Below are 23,514 nucleotides of genomic sequence, written 5' to 3' on the forward strand. Positions count from 1 at the left end.
TTTTTTTCGTTAAGGACAGTGTTTGGGAAAATAATGAGGCTAACAAAAGATGGCCTAAAATCATCTCCTAATCCTGGGCACAACAGCAACCTCGACACAGAAACCATGGCAAGTTCTAGAAGATCACCACATGCATGACAAAACTCACAACAAAGAATAAACTGTGTATGATAAACAGTTATGGCTCAAAATCTCACAGATTTATTCAACGTCCAAAATTCAAGGTCAAAATCACTCTAGAATTATGCAAATTAGTTCCAATTATGCTTAAATCATCAAAGAAAATCAAATTCAATTTTTTTTTCACAGAAATCATCATTGGCATCTCACCAGAAATCTAATGGAGTAATAACTAACTCAAAAATAAAACAAACACACACCACCAACCAAGCAGGATAAAACAATAAAGCCAACAAAAAGATAAAAGTGATACACATATCTATTCTCACCCCCCTCCCCCAAACTTATTACAGAACATAAGTTCGAAAATAAGTTTGGAGGGATGATGATATGTGTGTCACTACTCACAGAAAAATACATGCTCCATGGTGGTGGTATGAACAAGGCGCGAGTTCCCGCATCTTCCAAGCTCAACACTGCACTAAACAAAGAAAACAAAGAAACAAAAAGAAACTAAACGAAAGGAAAACAAAACAAAGAAAAAGGTTGGGTTACCTCCCAACAAGTGCTTAATTTAACGTCTAGAGCTCGACGATACCTCATGGTCTCAATGAACATCAAACGCAGCGGGCGTGACAGACCGCCTAACACGAACAGAGACAGAGGACTCATGCGCATCAGCTGCGTGAAAGATAACTCTTCCATTTGGCACATCTATCATAGCTCGCCCCGTAGCTAAGAATGATCGACCAAGAATCAACGGCGGATTTGCATCTTCAGGAATATCGAGGACCAAGAAATCCGTAGGGAAGACGAGCTTGTCAACCTTCACAAAGATGTCTTCAAGCTTTCCTCTCGGCTTCACTCTTGATCTATCCGCCATTTGAATCTCCATCGAAGTCGGCTTGAGATCTCCAATTCCCAACCGCTTGAAAACAGAGATGGGCATCACATTGACACTAGCCCCTAAATCACAAAGAGCCTCGGGAAAGAGCTCTCCTCCAATCTCGCACTCAATGGTGAAACTACCCGGATCTTTCTTCTTCGATAGTAGCTTCATTGGCAGCTCAGTGCCCACAGCTGTCGCCTGCGGGGTTTTCTTATCCTCATCACCCATCTTCTTGGTGTGAACAACTATATTTTCTTCTTTTTCCTTGGGATCCTGCAATTTTGAGAGAGTTTGAGGCTGTGCACGCCGGTTCGATTCTTCGAGTAGCCTCTCTAGCTCATCCACTATGCGTCTATGCTCTGTCTCCTCGGGATTGGCAATTTCTTTCTCATTCTTGCAATTGGAGACCTTCAGCTTGATTTCCTTGGCATCCACATTTTTGCTCGGCTTCACAGCATATTGCTCTTCAAGCACCTCTCTTTTCATCAGCCTACGGGGGAATGGAGCCTTTGGGATGTATTCCCTAAGTGGAATAGGAGCCTTGTGTGGTTCCTCAATCAGAGATTCATGCTCCTTGCTCATCCTCATCTCTTTTGTAGACAAAGTGCCATCAAAAATAGCATTGCATTGGCCCTTAGGATTGACAGTAGTGTTGCTTGGGAATTGGCCCGGCTTGTGCTGCGCCGCCGCTTGGTTGGCAATCTGACCAACTTGATTCTCTAACATCTGTACCTGCTTAGATAATGCTGAGAAATTATTCTCCATGTTAGAGATTTTATTTCCAACATTCACCTCCATCCCAGTCATCTTCATGAGCATCTGCTTCATCATGTCCTCCATCGAATCCTTCTTTGGCTCATTGATGACTCCCCCACTAGAAACAGAAAATCCTGGTGGAGGTTGCACAGCATTGTTTGGGTTTCCATAGGAAAGATTTGGGTGCGGACGTGCTCCTGGCTGAAACTGCTGCTGACCCTGCTGATATGGCTGACCTCTGTTATACATCCCTGGCTGTCCTTGCTGAAAATTCCCATAATTTCTGTCATTGATATAATTGACGTTTCCCAAGCCTGATGGGTCTATCACAGCTTGCTCATGACGTCCAGCATTCAATTCACCAATTTTTGCAGTCAGCTCTGCCAGCTGTGTAGCCATCGCTGCCTGTTGAGTAACCATAGCTGCCATAGGATCAGAAGTGGACGCAGCTGCAACCTTCTTCAATTGCATACGCTCAGATGGCCATTGGTAGCTCGTAGAAGCCATACTATCAATAATGCTCCATGCATCAGAGCTGCTTTTCTGGAGTAGAGAGCCGCCTGCAGCTGTATCCATGTGCATCCTCGTACGCTCCCCGCAGGCATTGTAGAACATTATCACGAGCGTGCCTTCATCAAAACCATGGCCTGGGCACTTTCTGAGCTTCTCCTGGTATCGCTCCCACGTCTCCGCTAGCTTCTCTCCCTCGTACTGTTGAAACTGCACGATGTCCATCTTCAATTTCAACGTAAGGCCAGGCGGATGAAACTTGCGTAGGAATGCATGAGCCAAGTCCTCCCACACGATATTGTCTCCCAGCTGCAGTGTATGATACCACGACTTCGCCTTATCCCGCAGTGAAAAGGGAAAAAGACGAAGACGGATAATGTCATCAGGGACACCATTCATCTTTACCGTGCTACACAGCTCCAGGAAATGCGCCAGGTGCGCATTAGGGTCTTCGATCGCCTGTCCACCATATTGGCTCTGTTGGACCATCGTGATCAAACCCGTTTTCAGCTCAAAGTTGTTGACGTTCACTCGTGGGGGCTCCTGGTACACATACTGTGGTATGAACGCTTCGTTGATGGCTGGTTGTTTCTGAGCCTCTCTCGTCTCCTGTGCATCAAGCAGCTTCTTCAATTGCTCTTGTAGAGCTCGAATTTGGATTTGCTCAGGAGTAGCCATCGTATCTGTCTCAAATTGATCGTTCTGCTTCTTTAGATTGCGCAGGGTCTTGTCGATTTCAGGGTCAAACTCAACGAGAGGATTCCCGTGAGATCTTGTGTTCATATGCAACCTACAGAAACACAACTTATAAAAGTTATAAAAGAAAAATAAAAACAAATAAAACTTGCAATACTATAAAGTCCTATTGGAAATATTAAAGCAAAATCTAAACAGTCCCCGGCAACGGCGCCAAAAAGTTGATCACTTTTTTATTAGTAACAAAAACTGCAACTAAACAGTGTAATTGTAGTACGCAAATAGCAAGCAGAGTATCGTATCCACAGGGACTGTAAGACGAAATCACTCTATCTATCTCCTACACAGACTCTCACAATATGCAAGTAAAACGATTATGAAGGTGAATTAAGAACTAAGATTAACTAAATAAAACTAAAGAGCATATAAACTATGATAATTAACTCAAATATATGGAAAACTCTGACCCTAGGGATGTACTTTTACTAAGCAACTACATGCATTTAACCTATTGATTCAATTACCAATTTTAATCCAACCCTGATGAAAGATCACTATACTATCCACAAGCGTCTCTAACGACCACCTATGAACGTAGATTAATTAATCCCTTTTCGCATTCAAGACTCCAAGGAATAATTTAACTCCCAATAGCACATAAAGAATAGCTTCCTATAGCTTCACCTATCGCATTCAAGACTCAAGGCTAACACTATATCATGCATTCCTGAATCGGCTGAACAATTATCGCATTCAAGACTCAAATTGAACAGCTAGACATGTAAATCATTGATCAGATAATTCACAAGAGAACAGGCACCAGGAATCATGAATCATAAGTTGGAGGGCAAATTGATATCAATAAATCATACACATATAATTAATCAGCTATGTACAAACCCTAGGTTCAGATTAAAAGAACTAGCCAAACATAATAAAAGAAAGCAAAAACATAATTAATGAGAACGCAATTGAAAGAACTGAATTAAATAAAACTCTGAATAAAATAATTGTAGCGGCTTGAATCTTCAATCTTGTGGAAATCCAATCCAAGCTGTAAAAACTGGAAAGCAATAATAATCTAAAGCTATGAAACTGAGAAAATAAAGTTGGAAACTGAAAAACTAAAGCTGGGACCCCTAGATAGGTCAAAAGAGGACCTATTTATAGTCTTAGGGTGAAAAACCAAGTTCTAAACCGAAAATAACTTGAAAAATCATAAAAACGCGGAAGGAAACGGAAACACGCCTAAAAACGGCGACCCGTTCGGCGGTCGCCGAACTGGTCGCCGAAAATGGCCTAAAAATCCTCCAAAAACGGCGATCGCCGTTTTTCTTCCTCAAGGCCAAAATCTGAACAGGGAAAACGGCGACCCGTTCGGCGGTCGCCGTTTTGGTCGCCGATTTTGCTCATAAAATCTCCAAAATTCGGCGATCGCCGTTTAGGTCGCCGAATTTTGACTGCTGCGCGCGACGTTTTTGTTTTGGCCATAACTTTCTCGTCCGAACTCCGATTTATGATCCGTTTGCGCTCACGAACTCGTATCGAGACAATCTACAACTTCTATTTCAGAATATTGTTCCAAATTCGAACTCAATAAATCTGCAAATTCCTTCAAAGTTCGAGTAAGAATCATGTTTCACAAGATAAAGCAAATTAAGCACAAAACAATCATTCAACACTCAATTTCCTATAAAATTAACATCATATGAATATTAAAAACCATGGAAATATGAGTGTTATCAGGCGTTAGATACCAAAATAATAATAATAATAATAATAATAATATAGCCGTTTGAAATAAATTAATTTTTTAAAAAGAAATAAAGATCGACAAAGAGCCGTTATTTTCAAAACAATTAAATTTTCATTTTTTTTAATTCGGCGCGTGCGATGTACGCACCCTTCATTTTGACGGATGAGCTGAGCTCGAGTCGACGATGGCCTACATCGGTCGACTCATCGAGAAATCGACTCGAGTCACCCCGGATGAGTCGATCGATGTAGGTGCTCTTACTACATGTTTCAAGAGCTTATAACATGTAGTTTCTTAATAGCTTATAAGTTGTTAAAATATTTTTGTAAAATTGAACTTATAACCTAACTAGAGAATTTTTAGTTAATGAGAGAAAATTTTTGTTCGAGAGAGAAAATTGAATAAAAATGAAATTAGACTGATATATTATGAAAATAAAAAATTATAGTTTAGTTATTTTTGTAAAATAAGTGTTGATCATAAGATAATGGAAAAATAAATTGGGGTAGATGAACTTATTTTTTTGGGAGCTTATAAATTTTTAGAGCTTCTTTTTACAGTTGATAAACTCTTTAGGAACTTATTTTTCTAAACACTTTAAAGGAAATTATAAACTCATAAACAATTTATAAGTTGTTTTAAAGAGCTCATAAGCTCAGACAAATACCCTCTTAATCTAACTAAATTTATTCATTAGAATAAGATAAGAGTGGATTTTTAAAATGGCCACTTTCATATTGTAAAGATAAAAAATGTCCACTAAGATAAAAAACTTAAAAAATGTCCACTGTTACCAAAATACCCTTCACATTAAAAATTAAAAAAATGTCCACTTTACATCACCCCTTTAAAAAATCCCGCAATTCACAACCCGTGTGAATTCACAACCAAAATTTTTTGGTTGTGAATTTACACTAGTTGTGAATTGAGAATTCACAACCAGTCGAATTCACAACCAGAATTTTTTGTTTGTGAATTCACAACTAGTCGAATTCACATCCAAAATTTAATTCACAATCAGTCGAATTCACAACCAAAATTTAATTCACAACTAGAATTTTTTGGTTGTGAATTCACACCAAACGAATTCACAACCATATTTATGTTGGTTGTGAATTCACAATCAGTCGAATTCACAACCTGAATTTAATTCACAACTAGAATTTATTTTGATTGTGAATTCAAGTAGTTGTGAGTTTGAGTTTTTAAAGTTTGAATTCACAATTAAAACTGTAATTTATTTTGATTGTGAATTTATAGTTTTGGTTGTAAATTCAAAAATATTAAGTTGTGAATTCATCGAGCTACAACTGAACTGAAACACTAAATTCACAACTAAAACTAAACTGAACTGAAACATTAAATTCACAACTAAACTGAACTGAAACATTAAATTCACAACTAAACTGAAACCCTTTTCTATAAAATAATCTTGTAGCCAATCATAATCAAATGGCAACAAAGATGAGTTTTCCCCTCACTAAAAGGTTGTATTCAGCAGCTGTCTCGAGAAAGCATTTTTGCTTAAAATTCATAAAGTTGACAAAACTTGAAAATCTTGCCTCCATTTCAACTCCTTCTCCGCAAATGAAGTTCTTCTATGCAGCTCTCTATCTCTTAACCATTTCCAAATTCTCTTTTGCAACTGATACACTTTCTGCAAACCAAACTCTTGCTGATGGAGAGGTATTAATCTCTCCAGCCCAAACATTCTCTCCAGCCCAAACATTCGAGCTCGGATTCTTCTATCCGGGCTCATCCACAGCCAGATTCTTAGGAATATGGTACAAAGCTACACCAGACATCGTAGTTTGGGTTGCAAACAGACAAAATCCAATCACTGGCCTAAACGGAGGTCCCTCTTCCTGGCTAGATGCAAACTCTACCAGTAACTTCAGCGGCCCGCCTAGCGCCAAGACGGCGGCCAAATCGTACAATGCCAGCGCCACCAACACAATCCACGTCGTCCACTCCGGCAGCCGCGAAAACCACGCCGCCACAATAATCCCCAACACCACCACAGTGCTCTGCTTCACAATTATAGGAATCACATCCGAGAACACGGAGATTGAGTGGCGGCGGCGCGGCGGACGGGCGGCGATAGGGAGAGAGAGAGAGAGGGACGGGCGGCCGCCTCGGATTTGAACCCTAGATCTACCACTCCACGCCGCAGGCGATGAGGCAGGGGCGGCGGTGGACGACGTAGAGGAGGTCGGCGGCGTGCGGGCCTCACGGAGGAGGAAGGTGGTGGCATGGACGGCGGTGGAGGAGGAGGTGAGGAGCTCCGGGCACATGTGGAAGATTCGGCGGAGGTCGGCGACGGTGATGCGTGGAGAAAGAGAGAGAAGAGAATGAGAGAGGAGAAAGATGCGTGGAGGGAGAGAGAAGAGAATGAGAGAGAGAAAGAGAGAGTACATGTATTTAAGAGAGGGTATTTCTGTCTTTTCAACTACAAAGTGGATAGATTTTTTAAAAATAAAATTTGATAATTAATTATGAGCTAAATAAAATTCAATCAAGCCGCCGAATTCCAGCTATGAGAATTGGGTTACAGGAGCCCTATATCCCTACAACAAATCGTGAACCACCAAAAACAAATACTCGTAGCTCTTACAAAAACAACAACCCACACACCCACACACTCTCTCTCTCTCTCTAAAACATGCAGAGGCAGTCGCTGGGTTCGCCGTCGTCGAAGCTGGTGAAAGATGAGCAGCTGCAATCCCAATCTGCTTCATCATCTGCATCATCAAGTGTTGGCTGCGGAGAGGAATGCCGGCAAGAAGAAGAGCTCAAAAAGCTCAAGCCCAAATCCGCCATGCCTCACTCCTACATTCACCTTATCCCTCTCCTCACCCTCCTCTGCTTCCTCATTCTCTATCTCTCCTCCCACAATCCCTCTCTAAACGGTACTCTTCTCCATTAATTACCATCCTATTTTCATCAATTTGCTAGTTTTTATTTAACATTTTGTTTTTGGTGGTTTCAGATTTGGCCGAGTTCAATGGCGTCAAGCCTTTTTCTGACACTGCTGGTAGGGCATTAATTAATTACTTGCTGATTAATTTCTCCTTCCATTGTCGATTGATTTTTTCTCTAGTTTGAAGAAATTTCGGGTGTTTTTGTTGATTTGTTGATGTAGAAAATAATATTTCGGAATTGCAACGGATATTGGAGATTGGGAAAGGCGATATATTGGCCGTACGGAGCTTGAAGAACTTAAAGCAGGAGGCCAAGCACCGGCGCCTCCACCGCAAAATCGCCCATTTTTAGGCCTCCCTCTCTCTCTCTCTCTCTCTCTGCTCAATTTTTTTATTCACAACTCTCTCTCTCTCTCTCGTGACAAATTTACATCATTTGGATTTTAGTTTTCCTCATGGCTCCATCTGGGGGGACTTCTGTCGGTGGCATCTCTCAATTGTGGCTTCTTTCTTCTTCTTCTTTTTTCTTTTTCTTTTTCTTTTTCTTTTTCTTTTTCTCTCCATTTCTAATGTGAATTTGATGGCGATTTTAACTATTTGTACACGTGTATTAATTTTTGTGCCCATCTCTAGTTATGAATTATTGATTCCTCTATACAGGTGTATATAATTTGAGAGCTACGTTATATGAAAAGACAATAAAAATAGTTTTTTAATAATGCGTACGTCTATGGATTATGTTTTGATTGAAATATCTAATTTCTATTTTGCTCATTCATTAGGCATAACGACAACAATAGCTTTCATAGTCTCATGTCACGAGGATAGTTTTATGTATATATAAATAAAGAAAATATGTAAAATATATTAGTAACGTTTTTTTTTTGAGAATAGTAACGTTTTTTTTTTTTAGGTTGAACATTTAGTAATGTTTATTTAGACATCTACTCTTCCTTTTTTTCTTTTTTTCTTTTTCTTTTTAATGTGAGGAACCATCTGTAATCGTCATGGACTCATGGCGGAGGTTGGGGAATTATTGTAATGTAACGAATAGTTTATCGATAGCAATAAATACGTTCATTATCCACAAACTTAGTTCTTTTTTATATTTTACTTGTTTTGCAAAAGTATTTTCTAATTGACATGATATGTGCAACTTTTGATAGCTCTATGTCGTCGGTTAGAAAGAGACACATCAATAATTGTTTTAGTATTCTTTTTACTCTTTTAAAATAATATGGGAATGAATAATGTTATATAATAAAATCCTTTGTGGAGTATATATCTTGGATGAATAACTTATCTTAGAAACTCGAACTTCTGCCAATTTATCTTTCATCCATATAATATCATTTGATCTTATAGAAAAGCATATGGTATCATCTTAATATTCCCAGAAAAAATAAATGAGAGGTGAGGATATAAATATTAGGGGTGGGGTTTGAAAATGGAAAACAGCTGGAATAGGACCGTTACTCAGTGGCAGGCCCTCGTGGTGCGGTTGGACTTTGCCAGCTGGGAATATAAATACAAAAACTTGGCACCAATATTAAGGCTAATTAACGGTTTGCACCCCCAAAAAACCACTAATTTCTACCATTCCCCATAATTTATATTTTGGCTTGAGGTACTAAACATGTATTTAGGGGGTAATATCACTTTTTAATTTGTTTTTTTCTCCTCCATTTTCTTTAAAATTATCGAAAATAGAAGAATTTGCACAAACTAGTTTTATCCACGACCTCACAACGGTTGTGAGAATAAGACAAATGCTTTGAACAAAAAAATAATAATAAAATATTAGTTTTATGATGACCGGTTGTGTCTGCAGGGTGCAGACCAACCTTCAAACCAACTTTTGCAAACAAATTACTCCCTCCGTCCGCGATATCGTTTCCACATTTGCCATTTCGGTCCGTCCGCGATATCGTTTCCACTTCCATTTATAGAAGTAGGGTCCACAAACTTCCACTCACAACAATTGTGGGACCCAAACTCCACTAACTACATATCCACTACTATCCACCACTTTTCTTAAAACTCGTGCCGTCCACAATGTGGAAACGATATCGCGGACGGAGGGAGTATATCATGATACTTGGCATTTTATAATTAAAAAAATACAATAATATATAATAGAAAAAGATAAATATTTAGGCTGAAGTGAGTTATTGATAAAATAAAAGATTGTAGAATTATAAGTTATGTATATAGAAAAGAAAGAAATAAATTTTTTAATAAAAAAATTAGATTGATGTAGGTTATGAATAAAAATAGTTAAGGGAAATTTTATTCTTATAATCTAAAAGCAGGTAATTTGTCAGTGTTTTTATATGGTTGGAAAATTTTGTCTTTTGTATTACAAAGTAGATATAATCATATAAACTACCATTAGCTCTTAAAATATTTCGTGGAAACACTGGAAACCTATATTAAAATATCGGGATTATAATTAGAGTGGATTGTGAAAATACCCTATCTTTTTTAGTAAAATTAAAAATTAGCTACTAAGATAAAAAATTTAAAAAATAGCCACACTTACCATTTTACCCCTTCAAACACTACCCTTTAAAAAAATTTCGCATACCAAGTGGAATTCATAATCAGAATTTTTTGGTAGTGAATTCACGACCAGTTAAATTCACAACCAGAATTTATTTTGGTTGTGAATTCAAGTAGTTGTGAATTTGAGTTTTAAAGTTTGAATTCACAACTAAAAACATTAGTTGTGAATTTACAACTAGCAATAGAGTTGGTTGTGAATTCGAGATTTAAAATTCGAATTCACAATTAACACTAGCAATTCTAGAATTCACAACCAAAACAACTAGTTGTGAATTCAAGCTTTAAAACTCGAATTCAAAATCAAAATTTATTTTGGTTGTGAATTCAAGTAGTCGTGAATTTGAATTTTAAAGTTTGAATTCACAACCAAAACAACTAGTTGTGAATTCAAGCTTTAAAACTCGAATTCACAACCAGGATTTATTTTGGTTGTGAATTCAAGTAATCGTAAATTTGAATTTTAAAGTTTAAATTCACAACCAAAACAAGTAGTTGTGAATTCGAGCTTTTGGTTGTGAATATTTGGTTGCGAATTCAAGTAATCGTAAATTTGAATTTTAAAGTTTGAATTCACAACCAAAACAAGTAGTTGTGAATTCAAGTTTTAAAACTCGAATTCACAACCAACACTAGCAATTCAGTCGTGAATTCATCAAACTGGTTGTGAATTCAAAAAGTCGAGAATTTGAATTTTAAAATTTGAATTCACAACCAAAACAACTAGTTGTGAATTCAGATTTTTTAAAAGAGTAAAATTTTGAAGTAGTCAAAATGAAGCATAAAACACAATTTATGGCCACTCATTGAAAAAACATAAAATTTGGCCATTTTTATTGATTTCGGACGTTTTTACCCTTAATGAGGAGAACCGGGTTGGATCAGGCACGCGGGTCGCGTGCCGGGTCGGGTTAGGCACTTATGGCACTATTAGTGCCATATATGACAACGGAAATCCAAAATAAAACCAAGTAAAATGGTTCTTTTGGCACTTATGGCACTATTAGTGTCATAAGTGCCTACGAAAATCCAAAATAAAATCAATTAAAATCTTGGCACTAATAGTGCCATAAGTGCCAAGGAAAATCTAAAATAAAACCAAGTAAAATCTTGGCACTTATGGCACTAATAGTGTCATAAGTGCCAACGAAAATCCAAAATAAAACCAAGTAAAATGGTCCTCTTGGCACTTATGGCACTATACGTGCAGCATAAATACAGAAACAACAACAATAGAATCAAGAAATCATGATATAAAGAAGATGAAGCACATGAAACAAAAAAACAAACAAAAACTCCTAAATGAATCATCTAAACCTTAAATGGATAATCTAAACCCTAAATGGAATATATAAACCGTACGAGAAAGTGTTTAAAATGGTCCTTTTGGCACTTATGGCACTAATAGTGCCACAAGTGCCATACATGCAGAACAAATACAGAAACAACGGATAGTTATGTTTTAATTGTGTGGCTCCACTAAAATTTAATATTATTAAATGTCTTAATTAATGAAATTAAAAAATTGGCTTCATCTTCTTCCGGCTTCCAAAACCAGACACCAAATCGACGTTGCCACCTTTACGCCCTCTCTCGTCCTTACCCCCGCTCCAAAACACCGCCAGCCACTACGTCCCTCTCTCATTTTCTATCTGTTTTTTAGTAATCGCTGCCCGCATATGAGCGGCGGCGCCACCTCCAAACCCTAGATCCGCAAATCCAGCCCCCCATTTTCCTTCAATTTCATAACAACAGCAGCCCAACACTGTCGTCGCCGTCATCGCCTTCTATCCCACTCAACACACATGCATCAAGATTCACGACGACCTCTGCTCCTCCGCCCCTAACGGCGTCACCTGCGACTACTTCTCCAAAATAAGACACCCAAACCAGATGCGAGAGGGAAAATCGGCGGCGCTCGCGGCGGCAAAGCCCTAGCGCCAAATCGGCTGCGGCGGCAAAGAGCAAACCCGCGCCGCCGATGAGGTGGGCGGCAGAGCCTTCAAAGAGAGAGAGAGAGAGAGAGAGAGAGAGAGAGAGAGAGAGAGATAGATCTGCTTCAGTGAGCAATGAGGGTGTTGTGTTTTTGAAAGGAGAAGATGTGAGAGACGAGAGAAGAAGTTGAGAGGGTGACGGGCGATGGGTGGCTGGCGGTTGTGGCTGATGGCTGTGCTCTCTACTGGGGAAGAAGGGGGCAGCGTCAGTCTTGGTGTGTCTGCGTGTGTGACTCAGTCTCTCTCTTCTCAAACTCAGAACATGCTCCTCGGTCCTCTCTCTCTCTCTCGATCCGCCTTCAGCCGAGGTGTCTGCCGCTGCCGCTGGTAGTCCGGCGAGTCAGTAGGTCATCACTTTTGTCCTTCATCACTCTCAATCTATTCCTCCCTCTCAATTCACAGATGAATACAAAATAAAAAGGGAGCATTGATTTCCTCCCCAAATCAGAAATCACCGCCGCCACCTATGGAGGGACGACGAACGGTCGCTGGTCGTCGCTCCGTCCGACTCGGATGCCCCCTCCATCCGTCTCTTTCCCCTTCAATTGTTCTTTCTATTTCTCAGTTTCAAAGCAAGGAACGCAAAAGAAAAGCCCTAGTTTTCTCTTCCAGATATATTGCCGCCGCCGCTGTAACTGGATGGCCGGTGAGATTCGCCGCTGCTTTCGACCTTGCTCACTCCCAGCCACATCTCTCTTACCGATTGAAGAAACGACGAGAAGCGGTGGTGAAGGCAGTGGCCGTGCCACTCGGCGACGGCGCTGTTGAACGTCGGCGGCCACAGCAGGTGCTGAGATAGAGAGGGGGGTCGATCGCGAGAGAGAAGAAAGTATTGAGTTTTGTGTGTGTACTGAAAGTGTATTTAGTGTGTGTCAAATTAGGTTAAATGATAGTGGGTATTTTTTAATTTTAATCTAAGGGGCAATTCGGTCTTTTCGCGTAAAAAGTGGGTAAAATTTTATGTTTTTATCCTATATGCTAAAATTTATTTTTGCTATATGAAATTGGGTATTTTTATATATTGACACTTATAATTACTCTGAACTATACTCTCTCCTTTCATGATAAATTTTCTAAGAAAATGTGACGCAAATTTTAAAACGAAATTATTAACAGTATATAATCTAAACATCTAGTAATATGAATTCTTTTTTTTTGAACATCCCAAAAGAAAAGTATGAAATTTTATCATGGAGAGATAGCAAGTATCAATTTTTAATCAATTTTGATTTAGCATAAAAATTAAAGGGTTGATGATTCCTTTACTCCACTCTCAAAGACAAAAAATAAAAAATATTTAATAGAAGAAAATTATAGAAATTATTTATTTTGAGCTTCAAAGGATAAAATTGCTCTTACTTGAATAGTAAACTTCTCGACATGCTTGACTAATGCAAATCGAGCATTAATGGTAAATGCACTAATGCTCGACCAATGCAAGTCGAGTATGTCGAGCATTGATGTATTTATGGTAAATACATTAATGCTTGATATACTCGGCCTCTGCGAGTCGAGCAATTGAGTAGTAGTGACCGAGCATTGTTAAAAAATGCAGTAATACTCGACAAACTCGACCATTGCAAGCAGAGCAGTCGAACGTCAGTGCGAAATGCAATAATGCTTATGTTTATCAACAACCAACCAATTATCTAACCATCTTCAATATTTAATTAATTTCTCCCTCTTCCACATCATTAATATTCATCTCAACCCAACCAGTTCTATTTTTGTTGAGTTATCAATGACCAGCCTAACCACCTAATCACAATATTGCGTATAATTATTTTATTATTACTTTTAATCGTAATAATTTTAGTAATATTAAATATAAATTAAAATATTGTAAAAAAATTAAGAATGAAAAAAATAACAAACTAATAAAACTTCAAATCACGACAAACTAAAAACAAAAATTACAATAATCCAAACACAAAATTGAAAGAAAAAAAAACATACTAAGCATTTAATTACCATCGCTAAACTTTTGCCATATACTCCTTCCGTCCCATAAAACTATGCGTAGTACGGGACGACGCTGATTTTAAGAAATTCTATAAAATGTAGTGTGAGTGGTAAAAAATTCCCACGTTGATTGTGATGCTTAGTGGAAGAATTATTACTATAAATGGACTATGCATGTTTTTATGGGACGTACGAAAAATGAAAACTATGCATGTTTATATGGGACCAAGAGAGTATTTCGATCAAGTCATGTAAGAGCGTTGTGACAAATGTTATATGTAGAGAGGAATTATATGGGACCAAGAGAGTATTTCGATCAAGTCATGTAAGAGCGTTGTGACAAATGTTATATGTAGAGAGGAAAAATAGAAGAATTTGAAGATGTGTTGAAATATAGCAAGAGTGGTCTCTATCTATAATAGAGAATGAAAAAAAAAACCTTTTGACATTTTTATTTTATTTTAATATTTTATATAAAATATATAATAAATTTATCTATTTATTTAAACAAAATATCCAAAATGAGTATAATAGAGATAAGTGTGTCACTATCATTGGTATATTTTAGAGAAGAGAGAGTGACCATGGTGGTCTCATTTCTTGGCTAGTTGAACATCTCTAAATCTGCGCATTTGAATTATTATTATTTTTTAAATTTCATTTGTCTCTGTGATGGATGACACGGTGACATGCACCTGTCATATGCTACGATCAAAATACCTGTGTATGCCCTAGACGAACAGTACATGCTCCTATGCCCAAAATTAACTGGCTAGTCTTAGTTGTAAGTATAGGGTCGAATCCTACGAGGAGTGAGGAACCACTTTGTTTTCAGTGTACAAATTGGGGTGTCACAATTCTCAACCTGTTTATACCTGCACAATCAAACTAGACAAAGATAAAATATAACAAGGAGTAAGATTTAAGTTAGGTCCCGACTATTGTCGATATTTGGTTTCGGTCATAAGCATACTAAAGATCCGTCCATGCTCTGTATGATCTCTAGGCATGGCCCAAAGACATTGGGGTGTTTCCAGAGATTACACTTCACACTTGGGATGGTTGAGTCCCTTGTAGTCACTTGGTACGAAGGTCACACATTCCCCGGTCACAAGGCAGTGCTTCACTTTTCCTTAGGCAGTAGTCATACCCGTTATCCGCCAAGTATGACCCTCACTAACCTCTCTCCTGAGGTCCCCGGTTCCGCACCTTCGAAAGGTATATCTCCTGGGCTATTTGATTTATGCTTAATTGTGCTAAATTTTGGGGTTTGAATGCGTATATTTTTAGTTAATCTTCTGGAAATTGGTGTATTTTATGGTTTATTTGATGCTTTGCAGGAGATTTAGGTTTTATAGATGGAAGAATGCAATTTTGGAGATTTTTGGGCTAAAAATGGCATTTTTAGCATAGCTCTGTCGCCAGAGCTGAGCTGCGAGCATAGCTCTGTCGCCAGAGCTGAGCTGACTTGAAAACCCAGAGCTAACCAGAGTTGAAGGCCCGCGCCAGAGCTGCGAAGATAGCTCTGTACCAGAGCAGAGCAGACATCTCCAGAGCAGAGCAGAGCTAAGTGCCAAAGTCAACCACCAGAGCTGACTTTTCAGCTCTGTACTTTACAGAGTCAAACGCCAGAGTAAAACGCCATAGTCAAACTCCAGAGTCAACTGCCAGAGCTGACTTTTCAGCTCTGTACTTTACAGAGTCAACTATGCCAGAGCTGACTTTTCAGCTCTGGACCTTCCAGAGCTGAGTTACTATCGCCAGAGCTGAAGAAACTTGCAGAGAACGCCAGTTGGACTTATCTTCTCTTACACGATTTTATTCCTTTTAGAGTCCAATTTTATATGGCAACTTTGATAGTGATCAAGAGGGATTTGAAGTCTATAAATAGGGCTTAGTTATTCATTGTAAAGATAATTCTTTTGCCTCCAAGCGTGTAGTTAGATAATTTCCTTTGCCCTAATCTCTAGTTTCCACCAAGTTAGCTAAAGCTTAGGTTTATTGCTTTTCTAGTGTTAGTTCGATTATTGTTCTTAGTTAGTTTAGTATAGTTCTTTTAATTCATGTTTTAGATTAGTTCCCGTTTAGAGTTGTAATTACGTGACAGATTACTTCTCGAGACGATTTACGGTATTTCTTTAATCAAGTTTATTTATTTGCTTTTACCTGTGTTTTCTTTAAATTCTACAATTTAAATTATTCACTTTAAATTATGCAATTTAGTTTCTGCCTAGTTAGATTAGATTAGAAGTTTTAATTAAATTTATTTAAATTTGATTTGCCTAGTTAATTCTTTACTTTAAGTTCATTTAATTCTTGCCTAGGGTTTAATAGTTTCACGCCTAGATAATTTTAAGATTAAGTTTTTAGTTAAGTTTAAATTACAAGCATTAGTTAATAATTCCTTTTTGCCTAGTTAAGTTTAATTCACGTTAATTTACTTTCCATGTTTTAGTTTAATTATCTTAAGTTTACAGCTTTCCTGTGACATAATTAATTGCCCTTAAAGATCTTCCTTGAGAGATGACACTGGGTCAACTTATCACTGCTAGGATGTCCTTGTTCTATTGCAAGTCAATCTAGAGGTGTTTAGGTTGAGTCACTATTCATTCCAACCAATCATTTGATATACCTACGGATGTGTCGGTGCTTTCCTCGATCGATAATCATGGCTTTATGCCTCATCACAGTTGGTGGGTAGTTACTAGAGAAGCCAAAGACCAACAAAGGACAGTGTATCCCATCAATCCTTTCCTTACCTTTCGGATCTACAACACATTTTGTTGATGTTGCTCAGCTACTCGGCCGTGGGCATACCGGTTGTCACTCTCTGGTATGCCTAGCCTTTGCTTGACATGGACAACCTTTTACCGAACTGAGATCACCCGTTAGGCCCCTACTATCCATGATTCGGCACAAGTCCCTCCGGAACTACTAGACTCAACCGAAAGCAAAAATGCCTCACGAATGGTTTACATATTGAGAACATTCACTCAAATCTCACCAAGGAGACTACTCACTCATAATGAAATACACAAACATAAATTGAAATGAACTCATGATACAAAACAAAATGCAAAGTAGTAATAGATAGTAAACAATAAAATACATGGATAAAAAATGCCCGAGATCGTCGTCCTTGCGATGACAAAATACTTAAATGATAAAGTGTTTAATAAACTAAAACAAACTTAAAATTAAATTGTTTCTGGAACACAATGAGTAATGAAACGGGGATCAAAAGTAAAACAAAGTTCTAAAGTTCGCAAAAAGTCCTTTCCCCGCTGCATTTCCTTCTTCTTAAATACTGCAAATTGGTGGAGGGCTAACCCTAGCTGTGTTGGCCTCCATATCTTCATTTTGATCTTCTTTTCTTTTTCGGCTCCTTACTTGATTGATTTGATTGAAGATCTGATTGAAGTCTTTCTTCCAGCTACAGATTGAGTCAACTCTCCAAGTTCTCGATCCTTCTAGGCCTTTCCATTCTCTTCTGATGAGGAGTAATGTGTGCAGAGCAGAGAAGGGACATAAATCAGAAGAATCATGTGGAAAAATGGCCATTGCCAGAGAAGCCATCGCTACCAAAAGAGTCATCCTCGTCAGAGGAGTCACCTTCGCCAGAGGAAGTATCCTCGTCAGAGGAGTCATCTTCACCAGAGGAGGTATCCTCGTCAGAGGAGTCATCTTTGCCAGAGGAAGCATCCTAGTCAGAAAGAATATCCTTGCCAGAGAAGTCACTACCGCCAGAGGAGACGCCTTCGCCAGAGAAGACGTGTTTACTAGAAGAGGCATTTCCACCAGAGATGTCAGCATCACCAGAGAAGACGCCTTCGCCAGAAAAGACATTGCCATCAGAGGAGCCAACAAACGCGCGGGAAGATCTCCCTCATATTATCAAAATTACCAGCGTACCCTTCCATCACGCAACACGCATGCACCGCAGATGTTTTTACTATTTTACCCCTCCGCTTGTAAATCTATAAATAGGGCCCGAGCTCGTGTACTGTGACTTACGCTATCTCATATTTTGAATACAACTGCTATTTTCTCTTGCGCAAGATTTCCGATCAGCCACTTTTACTCTTCTCGACTAGGTAGAATTCGCGATTTCCCTTTATAGATTTAGGTGTTGGTTTCGCAAACACCAACTGGCGCCGTCTGTGGGAAAGCTACTGAATTAAGACGTGAGGTCGCGGTTGCCGACGTACGCAGATCTATAAATTCAATCGGATTTGCGGGCGTTGGCACCGATTGGTCCGATAATCCGGACATCCAGCTGTTTTTAATCGGTTAATTGTGTTTTCTGGGTTAATATGTTGTTAATCTGCTGAGTTCTGTGTTGATTTGTGTTTTGGGTGCATGGGGAAAGGTGGCGACGAGCGTAAAACATGAATCAGGGGAAATTTACGTTTATTTACCGCTTGTTTGGGGTAGTTATCTGCGAATAAAGGGTTCTCTTGTAGTATTGAGGTTTTCTTCATCGATCTAATGTTTTGCATGAGGGAATCGTAGTTGGGTGCTCTGTTCCGATTGTGTTCGTCGTTTCCTTACGGATTCCCGATATTTTGGGTTTACGTTGCTGGTATATGGTTGTTTCGCGTATTAATACGATAATTGTGGTTGATCTTCGTGTTTTATCCTGTTTTTGGTAAAGCATGCGGTTATTACTGTTAATTCCTGGGTTTGCATCGATAATACGCCGATTAGTACTTTGCTTCTTTTGTGCTCGGTTTCGCGTTGTTAATCCGTGGGTATTCTTTGTTTGCGACCGATAATTACCGTTACTTCTTATGTTTTGGTGACTAATCCTTGCTTTGTATCGTTGAATCGGGGGTTTATAGACATTTTTCGTTTAAAGGAGGGGGTTTATGGGGGTTTTCCATGCTTGTCGTGGTTGATCTTCGATTTCGACGATTAAATTGGAAGTTCTGTTCTGTTCCTGATATATTGGGGTTTCTTGCTGTGGATCTTTGGGTTTTGTGGCTAGCCTCCGATTTCAAGGGTATTTATTGTCGTTGATGCAAGAGATTTGCCTCAATAATATGATAATTAAACGCTTCGTCTTAGTGGTGGTGAGATTCATATTATTGTTTTGTGGACGATCTTCACTTATGGGAAACTTTTATTCATGTTCTCCATGTTTTCCTTGACTAATCTTCGTATTATGGTAGTATTTTACATAATTCTTTTTGTTATCATGTTTAATGAATCGTGCTAACATGTCTTCCGGTGGTTGCTCTGTTTGTACTTGTCTCTGGGTATCTCGCGTTTGCTGGATTTTACTGAGGGCTCTATTTTCCTCAATCTATACTCTGGGTTTATTTTCCAGAGTGTAGAATTACTCGGAACTTTTTAACGGTCTTTGTACCTGTGCTCGGGATTCTTTATTGGATTTCTTATATTGGGACTCCCGTCGGTAACGGAGGGTTTGCTCTTTTGTCCTTGAGACTTTTCTCACTTTGCTTACATGTAGGTACTATGGGATCGTCAGAAGCTCACCGCAACCTGGAGAAAGAGTTCGACTCCGCTGCTCTCACCACTGAGGTGCCTGCCTCCTTGTTCGCTGGCCTACAGAGTAATGCTACCCTCACTGCCCCACCGGGGTTTCAGGCTATCTCCGCCACTCCGTTGACAGGGTTGAATACAAGCTTCCAGAGGACTGCTCTGGTGACGCCAGGATCAGAGGTGCCGAGCTTGGCCCCCACATCTGGTGGGGGATCGATTAACTTTGGGATAGCAGAGCAGATGATGGCCTTACTCAGTTACGCTAATATGCGCCAAGCGATGGGAACACCAATGCTATCTATGGTTCCTACAGTAGCTCCCCTGGTAGGAGCAGTAAACCCGCAGGGCACTGAGGCCCCACCTCCAGCTGCTCAGGAGATAAACACTTTAGCCATCAACAAACAGGCTGCGATGCCTCTGGAACTGCAAGGGGACCCTGCTGATAGGGAAGTGGAAAGAAGACCAGAGGGGAGTCGGGTCAGACTCAACAGTGTTGTGAGAAAGGAAAGGGTTGACGAGTCTGATAGTCAATCCGTTTCCCTTGTGTTCGAAGAAGAGAGGCCAAAGGAGAAGGCACGGTTGAAAAACCAAGTATCCCAGCTGAAACACCAACTCCAGGATCTGGAGGAATCTTTGAGGGAGAAGTCTCGGAGAGATGACAGAGGTCAAAGATCAGAGAGGTCGAACAGAGGGGAGCGTTCGTACGGGGTAGAGAAGTCCCACCGTCAAGAGAAATCCCGATATACGGAAAGATCAGAGGAGAGGGGGCCAGAGTATTCCTCTGGCAGACATGAATATAGAACTCACAAGCGCCACGCTCATGACACACCCAGGGACAGAAGGGAGCAGGGGAGGCAAAAGGGGGACAAGAGGGCTAAGATTTCACGACATCATCCCATCAACAATCCGTAGTCCGTTCTCTGATGATATCCTGGCAGATACTTTACCCAGAAGTTACAAGCCCATCTCATTGGATTACGATGGCACTACTGATCCGGAAGTGCATCTCAATCGATTTGAGGGATTGGTCACATTACACATGTACACTGAGGGCATTAAGTGCCAAATCTTTTCCACTACTCTCACTGGACCGGCTCAGTTATGGTTTGGGACGCTGCCCCCAAATTCCATTCACTCTTTCGAAGAATTACAGATTCGTTTTTTGCGTCAGTTCGCGAGTTCACGAAGGGTAGGGAAGTCAGCCCTTTCGCTGATGGATATTAAGCAGGAGCAGGGAGAAACGCTACGGGAGTACACAGCAAGGTTTAACCTTGCCGCTCTGGAGGTGCCAGAGGCAGAATCGCAAATCAAAAACTGCGCCTATGTCAGAGGACTCAGGCCGGGGATCTTTTTTGACGAATTACAAATTCGACCAGCAAGGGACTTTGATGACATCATGGCAAGGCTGCCGGGTTATCTACAGTTAGAGGATGCCAAAATGGCGAGGAAGGTGGAAAATGAGAAACACAGGGTCAAGAAAGCTGAGGAAGCACCCGAAAGACAAAGACATCAAGATAGGGCCCCAGTTCAGAGGGTTGCCTCCGAGAGTACTCCCACCCCAGGGAGGAATGCCGCCCCAACAACAGCGCACTGTGAATGAGGTTACGCGGTTCACCGAGTACACGCCCCTGAATAAACCACAGGACGAAATTTTTCACTTAATAAAGGATCAACCATTCTTTCGGGCACCGGGAACCTACCGGGCTGGGCCGCCACAGGAGGGGCCTAATAACAAGTTGTGCGAATACCATAACTCCTTCGGGCATTACATGAAATATTGTGGACATCTTAAACATCAATTGGAGTTACTAGTACGTCAGGGATACCTCGACCAGTTCATTGATAGAGGAAATGAGGGTCAGAGGCGGAATGATCAGAGGGATCAAAGAGATCAGAGGGATCAGCGAGATCAGAGGGATCAAAGAAATAACCGTGATCACCGACAAGAGCAGGGGAACAACAGGGATCGCAGAGCGGATGATAACCGCGATAATCGCAGAGAGGGGGCAGACAGGCAAGTGCCTCCTCCTCCCCCGTATAGAAGGGAAGTTCACATGATTTGTGGGGAGAACGGGATGCCCACATCAAACAGGGCTAAAAAGCAAGTCGTCAGAGCAGTCAAAACAGGGTATTATCCTAAAAAGGTCATGGAAGTCACCAGTGCGGCAGAGGAACCGGCGATTACTTTTGGGACAGAGGATATACGTACACTAATGTACCCGCATGATGATGCGCTGGTCGTAACGGCAGACATCGCCGGTTGCATTATCCACCGTATTTTCGTGGATTCGGGTAGTGCTGTAAACATCTTATATAAGGAATGTCTTCAAAATATGGGAATTGATGCCCGTATCGAGCCGACCAACGCCCCGCTGTTTGGGTTCGGGGGAGAGATGGTCATGCCTTTAGGGTATGTGGAGTTGCCGCTAGTTCTTGGCAATACAGTCACAGGCACCAAAACAAGGATGGTGCGGTTCTTAGTAGTGGATATGCCTAAACCTTCATACAACGTCATACTGGGCCGGCCCGCTTTGACGGCGTTCAGAGCAGTTATTTCTTTGTTTCATCTGAAAATGAAATTTCCCCTCGAGGGAGGAAGAGTGGGAGAAGTCTGTGGCGGTCAAACGACATCAAAAGCATGCCATGTACAAATGCTGACACAGTCAGCGGGGCAGAAAAGAGAAAGACTGATAGAGGGGGCGGATAGTCGGAAGAAGGGGAAGGTAGGTGAAGTGCATGCCCCAGCCGAGGAGCGCCAAGAATTGACAGATTTACTGCAAAACAGAGATTCCATAGGAAAAACCGCGCTGGTGTCCACCAGTGATGTGTGCAACATGATCGAGTTATTTCCAGGGAAAGAAGGTTTCCAGACTAAGATTGGATCGGCCATGAGTGATCAGGTCAGAGAGGAGCTCATTGGTTGTCTTCGGCGAAATGCGGATGTGTTTGCTTTCAGCACCGCAGATTTAAAGGGAATTGATAGAGGGTTGGCGGAGCACTGCCTCAATGTGGACCCTAAGGTCAAGCCGGTGAAACAACGGACAAGGAATTTCGGAGCTGAAAAGGATGCTGCCATCAGAGAGCAGGTCTATGAACTATTGAAAGCTGGACACATTGTGGAAGTGCAATATCCAGAATGGATCTCAAACGCGGTGATGGTACCCAAGAAAACAAACACCTGGAGGATGTGTGTGGATTTCAGAGACCTAAACGCTGCCTGCCCAAAGGACCACTATCCTCTGCCGAGGATTGACCAATTGGTGGACTCTACTTCAGGGTGTGCTCTGCTATCTATGATGGATGCATACCAGGGATACCATCAGGTAAAAATGAACAGGGGAGACATCGCCAAAACGGCTTTCGCTGTTTGTTGTGGGGTATATGGATGGAGAAGTATGCCTTTCGGCTTAAAAAATGCGGGAGCTACATATCAACGGATGATGGAGAAAATTTTCAAAGAGCAATTGTCAAAGAACATTTCAGTTTACGTGGATGATATGCTGGTGCGAAGTGTCAGGGCAGAGGATCATGTTTCCGATCTGGAGGAAATCTTCACAGTAGTCAGAGATCACCGACTCATGTTAAACCCAGCCAAGTGCACCTTTGGGGTCACGACAGGGAAGTTTTTGGGATATAAGGTCACGCCTGCAGGGATTGAGGTTAATGCCGAAAAGGTCAAAGCAATTTTGGAAATGACACCGCCTAGAGGGATCAAGGAGGTGCAGACTCTGAATGGGCGTATCACTGCCCTAAGTAGGTTTATATCGAGATCGGCAGAACGGAGCATGCCGTTTTTCAAAGTGTTGAGGAAGGGAACCAAGTTTCTGTGGACAGAAGAATGCC

General features: G+C 40.5%; 1 protein-coding gene across 1 annotated transcript; it reads left to right on the top strand.

Annotated features, from left to right (window-relative positions):
* The first annotated feature begins 7,192 nt into the window (after window positions 1-7,192).
* On the top strand, window positions 7,193-8,303 carry LOC130994567 (uncharacterized). Its single transcript, XM_057919609.1, has 3 exons — window positions 7,193-7,636; window positions 7,717-7,761; window positions 7,870-8,303. Exons 1-3 carry the CDS (start codon window positions 7,390-7,392, stop codon window positions 7,998-8,000), a joined length of 423 nt encoding a protein of 140 aa, XP_057775592.1. The 5' UTR covers window positions 7,193-7,389; the 3' UTR covers window positions 8,001-8,303.
* The last annotated feature ends 15,211 nt before the right edge of the window (window positions 8,304-23,514 follow it).

Source organism: Salvia miltiorrhiza, chromosome 7 (genome assembly GCF_028751815.1).
Source record: "Salvia miltiorrhiza cultivar Shanhuang (shh) chromosome 7, IMPLAD_Smil_shh, whole genome shotgun sequence".
Taxonomy (NCBI): Eukaryota; Viridiplantae; Streptophyta; class Magnoliopsida; order Lamiales; family Lamiaceae; genus Salvia; species Salvia miltiorrhiza.

Excerpts from the sequence above, each read along its gene's own strand:
- LOC130994567 (XM_057919609.1), top strand. The coding sequence starts at position 7,390 with ATGCAGAGGCAGTCGCTGGGTTCGCCGTCGTCGAAGCTGGTGAAAGAT. Across the intron at positions 7,637-7,716 it reads CCACAATCCCTCTCTAAACG|ATTTGGCCGAGTTCAATGGC; the intron begins GTACTCTTCTCC and ends TGGTGGTTTCAG. Across the intron at positions 7,762-7,869 it reads GCCTTTTTCTGACACTGCTG|AAAATAATATTTCGGAATTG; the intron begins GTAGGGCATTAA and ends TTGTTGATGTAG.